At 46.5% G+C, this 5,825-nt stretch overlaps 1 protein-coding gene across 1 annotated transcript; it reads left to right on the top strand.

Moving 5' to 3' along the window:
• Positions 1-5: 5 nt before the first annotated feature.
• ERCC6L (excision repair cross-complementation group 6-like) lies at positions 6-3,688 on the top strand (the record flags this gene model as incomplete). Its single annotated transcript, XM_009575851.1, is given in 2 exon segments — positions 6-288; positions 291-3,688. Coding segments are annotated over 2 exon segments (3,681 nt in total), but the record flags the coding sequence as incomplete, so codon positions are not given.
• Positions 3,689-5,825: the final 2,137 nt, after the last annotated feature.

Below are 5,825 nucleotides of genomic sequence, written 5' to 3'. Positions count from 1 at the left end.
AGGAGGTGCTGGCGGCGGTGGGGGATGAGGAGGAGGAAGGCTTCGTGGACGTGTGCGGCAGTGGCCTGCTGATCTACGGGGAGATGCACAGGAAGCTCTTCCAGCACCAGCGGGAAGGCGTCGCTTTCCTGTACCGCCTGCACCGGGAGGGCAGGCCTGGCGGCATTCTGGCAGACGACATGGGCCTGGGTAAGACCATCCAGGTCATCGCCTTTCTCTCGGGGATGTTCGACGCTGAGCTCGTCCAGCACGTCCTGCTCGTCATGCCCACCACCCTGGTCAGCAGCTTTTTTGGACCCCCGGCCTGCGCGTCAAGGAGTTCCACGGCACCAGCAAGACGGAGCGCACCAGGAACCTGGAGAGGGTCCAGAGGAAGAACGGCATCGTCATCACGAGCTACCAGATGCTCATTAACAACTGGAAGCAGCTTGCCAGCAGCCACGAGCAGGAGTTTGTCTGGGACTATGTCATTCTCGATGAAGCGCATAAAATCAAGTGCCCGTCTAACAAAACGACCAAGTGTGTATATGCGATTCCTGCAAAGCATCGCCTCCTCCTCACGGGCACCCCAGTGCAGAACAACCTGCGGGAAATGTGGTCCTTATTTGACTTTGCATGCCAAGGCTCTCTCTTGGGAACGGCCAAAACTTTTAAAATGGAATACGAGAATCCTATTACTAGGGCAAGGGAGAAGGATGCAACTCTGGGCGAGAAAGCACTGGGGCTAAAGATATCTGAGAATCTAACGACAATTATAAAGCCATATTTCCTCAGAAGAACCAAAGAAGATATCAAAAACAATCACGCTGACCAACCAGATGCTCCTCTTCCTGAGGATCCAAGTGAGAATAGTGTTCCTGTCATGCCATCTCTCACTAGGAAAAATGACTTTGTTGTGTGGGTGTACTTGGCACCAGTGCAGGAAGAAATCTACAGGAATTTTCTCTCTCTGGATCACGTGAAAGAAGTGCTGATGACAACCCGATCCCCTTTGGCTGAGCTGACTGTCTTGAAGAAGCTGTGTGACCACCCCAGGCTTCTGTCTGCAAGAGCATGTATCCAGTTGGGCTTGGAAGAACAGGAGTACTCTGAGCAGGATCACAGGAGTGAAGCAGGTATGCTTTCATGTGCTAGTAAAATAGATCATCTCTCTGATGAGACTGTGATTCGGGAGTCTGGGAAAATGGTGTTCCTTGTAGGACTTCTAGAAAGACTGCGAGAGGAGGGACACCGAACCCTGGTGTTCTCGCAGTCGAGGAAGATGCTGGATATCATAGAGCATGTCTTGTCTCGCAGAAAATTCAAGATCATGCGTATTGACGGAACAGTAACCCACCTAACAGAACGGGAGAAGCGCATTAACGCCTTTCAGAGTAACAAGGACTACTCCGTCTTCCTGCTCACTACGCAAGTTGGTGGCGTTGGTATAACCTTAACAGCAGCCAGCCGAGTGGTGATCTTTGATCCCAGCTGGAATCCAGCTACAGATGCTCAGGCTGTAGACAGAGCTTATAGGATCGGGCAAAAAGAGAACGTAGTAATTTATAGACTGATTACCTGCGGTACAGTGGAAGAGAAAATATACAGGCGACAAGTATTTAAGGATTCATTAATAAGACAGACTACCGGTGACAAAAAGAACCCGTTTAGATATTTCTCCAAACAGGAACTAAGGGAGCTTTTCACATTGGAAGATACTCAAACATCTGCAACTCAGATCCAGCTGCAGTCTTTGCACGCCACCCAAAGAAAGACTGACCTGCAGCTGGATGAACATATTGCTTATCTGCACTCTCTGGAAATGTTTGGCATTTCTGATCATGACTTGATATATACGAGGGAAATAGCTCACGAGGAGCAGGTTGAGAGTGAAGAAGCCCATCAGTACATTCAACGGAGGGTACAGAAAGCCCATGAGCTAGTTCAGTTAGAGTCTCAGCTTAGAGACCAGAGGATGGAGGGGATCAGAAATGCTTGTGAAGAGATGTGGCAAAGACCACCAGAACTGGTTTCTGAGCCAAAGAAGTTGTCTCCGGGGTTGAACAACATAAATCACTTTGTTTCACCACCAGTAGCTGATAAACATGAAAATGACAAGGTTATCGATCTTACAGAGAACGAGGAGGCACAGGTTCTTAACGTCAGCTCCAAAATGACAAGTCTGACTATTGATGACTTGGATGAAGAGAAACTGGCACAAGATGTGTCTAGCATGGATACAGAGCTGCTTAATACCAGCAAGACAGTGAAACAATCCAATATACAAGAATCTGAGCAAAGCATTATACCATCACCACCACCATCATGTGGACTTCATCCACTTGAAAAAGAGAGTCAGAGTCTTGAACAGAATTGGTGTTCCCATGTAAATTCAGATATCTTGACTGAGGCAGGGAATGGACTGTCTGGGCATCATCAGCATTCCTCTAATGAGTCTGGTATGGCTGACGATCCCAAAAGGTTAAGAGATGCAGAAATGTCAGATCAGGTACTTGACCCACATACTGCCTTAGGGACAGAGAATAATGACGTTCCTGAGCTAGCTTGGGCTGCCGCAGTGCCAAGTTTATCAAATGTTATGCCAGAAATCCATGCTGGGCTCCAGAAGTCTCATGTGCTGGAAACCAGCTTGGAGGATATGTCTGTGCCTTCTCTCCAGGATCAAGTTGACTTCAATCTGGTCTTGGAAGAGTCTGAAGATGGATGGCAAGATGCCTCAAATAGAGAAAGATCAGTGGAGCACCCAGAAAAGGAGGGCTTCCAACTGAAAGCAGAAAGTTTTTATAAATCTCCAACAAAAAAATCTCCAACAAAAACTTGGCTAAGTGAGAATGGTAACTGTGGAAAACCCTGTCACACAGCTGAAGAAGAGCCAAATAACTCCCTGCAAGGGAGTGAAGCATCAGAGGAAAGCAGTTGTGCCTTTGCTTTTGGTAGAAAGAAATGCTTAAAAAGAATTGTTTCAGACAGTGAGGATGAAGACCATTCCATTATGACCTTGGAGGAAAACCAGTCTGAAAAAAGGCCCTCTCCCTTGAATAGCCCTCTGCATCAGCTTCTGGAAGGAATTAGTGCATCCACTCCTAAATGTGACAGAAGTATAGCAAAAGCCATCTTTTCTCCCCAACTAACTAACAGTGGTAACAGGTCGACCGCTTCCAGGCTATCTCTAATCAACAAGGTGGTAGACGAGGTTGAGGATATTGGAGAAATCATGGGAACCACTGATGAGGAAGATGATGACAGTGATGAGGAGCAAGACGACCTTGTGGAAGAAGAAGCTGAAGAGTGTAGTGGGGAATCTGCTGAGCCTGAAGAAGAACCTGCTGGAGAAACACTTGATACAGCTGAAGAATCCTTCAATCTAGACAGTATGCCCTCTGAGCAGTCTGAAGCAGATGAGACAGAGTCATCTCAGGAGGAATCCACTGGTGATGCTGAGCTTCAGTCAGGTGAGCAGATAGACTACTTCACCCAGGAAAGCATTTCTGAAAAAGAGGTTGGTCAGAGTTCCTCTCCTGCTGTATGCGATTACAATACCTTGGTAGACAGTGGGAAGAAACTTAAGAACGACGGAAAACTACAGGAGGCGTTGAACTGTTTCCTGCAAGCACTTGACATAAAAAGTGGAGATCCTGAAGTTATGCTTATGACTTTAAACTTGTATAGACAGTTAGCCCAGAAATGAAATATGTATACACTTATTAAGTACAGTCTTACTTCTTCTCATTAAATGTTTGTCTGAACTACATCACTATCATTTTTTTGAACTTGCTTAAGACTGATGGCTGCAATATACACTTCCTTCATGAAGAAACAGTCTAAGAATCTAGTTGTTAAGGTGTTGGGTGCTGGGGAAGGGACTTCACTGTGGCCTCAGTTCACAAAGATGAAAACAGTTCATGCTCCTGCCTGATTAATAAAAAAAGTCGTCTTTACGTCTAAACCCCTCTCCAAGCTTGCATTCCTGGCTTCATCTTTCTGCCCTTCAGATTCTGTCACTGCCTCTCTCTTGAGAGAGAGGTTCGATGGCAGCTGCTAGCAGTCTAAACTCAAGCTGCTGTAGTTCCTCCCTCCTTGACTTGAAATAAGCAGATTTGTCTCCCTGAATGTCACCTGCCATTTGGGTGAGCTGGATGCTGGTGCAAAGGAGAGAACAGAGCTACTGCAACCAGGTTTTAAGTTGGTCTGAGAATGTATTTGCTGTGAAGGAGAGGGGAAGGAAAAAAAAAAAAAAAAGTTGGTTGCTGCTATAAATCCTCCAAGCAATGGAGGCCAGCACACCATCTGCCTGGTGCCAGGCCTAACACCGAATGTGGGACTGCAGAAACCCTTCTGCTCTAATCCCTGCCAGACTGCGGTTGCTGTAGAAGCGGTATGTAGGTGGGGGGTTGCAGAAGGACTGGAATAACGATTAGATGTTGACCTCTGCAAGGTGCTGAACACCTCAAACCTTTTGGTATTGCTGGAGGAGTCAAGGACTTCAAAGGAGTCTCTAGTCTGACCTTGTTTGGGCCCAACCCCCCCATCTATATTTCCCTCCGAGTAGTTCAGTCGAAGCCTGATCTTGCACAAAGGCAACAGGAGGGGGAAATACTGCTTTTAAAGTTTTGAGCCGCTTTTCCTCTAGTAAGGAAGTCCTCTAACCCTCTTCCCACATATGGTTTAGCTGTGGTAGATTAAATATTTCTGGTACTGTAGGCACAATGAAGCTATGAAGTGGGTTCGTAGTTCAGAACCATGCAAGCTTAAAATCAGAAGAACCTTGTGCTGTCCTTTAGCAATGCTCTGCTTATCTGACTTGCCCCTCTGCCGCCACCACACTGAGAAACTTGGCCAGGGTATGCTCATCACTATGATCGTCTTCTGTACGGCCTTTCCTTGTGACAATATGGCCGTGAATTTTGATGCTTCCTCATGCCACATGCATGTTTAGTACCTAGCGAATTTGCCTTCTGTATTACAGTATGATAGCAAGGGACACTTTCACACCTTGCTAAGTTTTACAGTTTTTGGAGAAGAAACCGGTCTGCTGAATTTGAATCCTTTGTACTAGGAGACATGACAAACACAAACAATGATCCTGTTGGCACAGGAGATGTGCCAGTGTGCTTTTGCCAAGAGCTAGAACAAAGCTCTGGTAGCCTGGAAACAAGTAGTTTATTAATAGAGTATTCCTTAAATGAGGCCACATCTGCTCTTGTACTGTAGAAAGGCCTGTCTGCCTTTCATAACGAAATATTAATGCACTAGAGCTTTGCAATCATTCATTGGCCTCTCTGAGCATTCCGTTCTCTAAACAAAACAAACACCCCAAAAAGGGAGGGAGGAGAAGACCTGCCCTGGTTTTGGTCTCGCCTCCTCCTTGTAAATGATCTTGGGAAAGGCCTGTTGTTCTCTTTGATGTTTTCTCTCATCTCTGAGCCCTCTGACACCGAACGACGCTCGCCTAGAAACAAAGCTGGTGTGTTTTTAGAGATGTGCCTAGTTTGAGTGCTGTCTTTCAGCAGGCAGGGGATCACTGCACTCAGGAAGGGGATCACTGCACTGGGATATTTATCGCTAAGATCCAAGAAGTAGGAGACGTGATGTGCTGTCTCACTCACATCAATCATGCTATCCTTCAGGTAGTCTTACCAGAAGGGTGAGGCACAGCCTGCTGGGCTGGAGACATGTAGAATCATAGAATCCTTAAGGTTGGAAAAGACCTGTAAGATCATCGAGTCCAACCGTCAACACCACCATGCCCACTAAACCATGTCCCTAAGCCCCTCATCTACATGTCTTTTAAATACTTCCAGGGATGGTGACTCCATCACTTCCCT

The sequence above is a fragment of the Fulmarus glacialis genome, unplaced genomic scaffold, assembly GCF_000690835.1.
Source record: "Fulmarus glacialis isolate BGI_N327 unplaced genomic scaffold, ASM69083v1 scaffold31964, whole genome shotgun sequence".
Classification (NCBI taxonomy): Eukaryota; Metazoa; Chordata; class Aves; order Procellariiformes; family Procellariidae; genus Fulmarus; species Fulmarus glacialis.
Note: the sequence above shows the minus strand (reverse complement) of the source record. Positions and strands in the feature narration are given on the sequence as shown.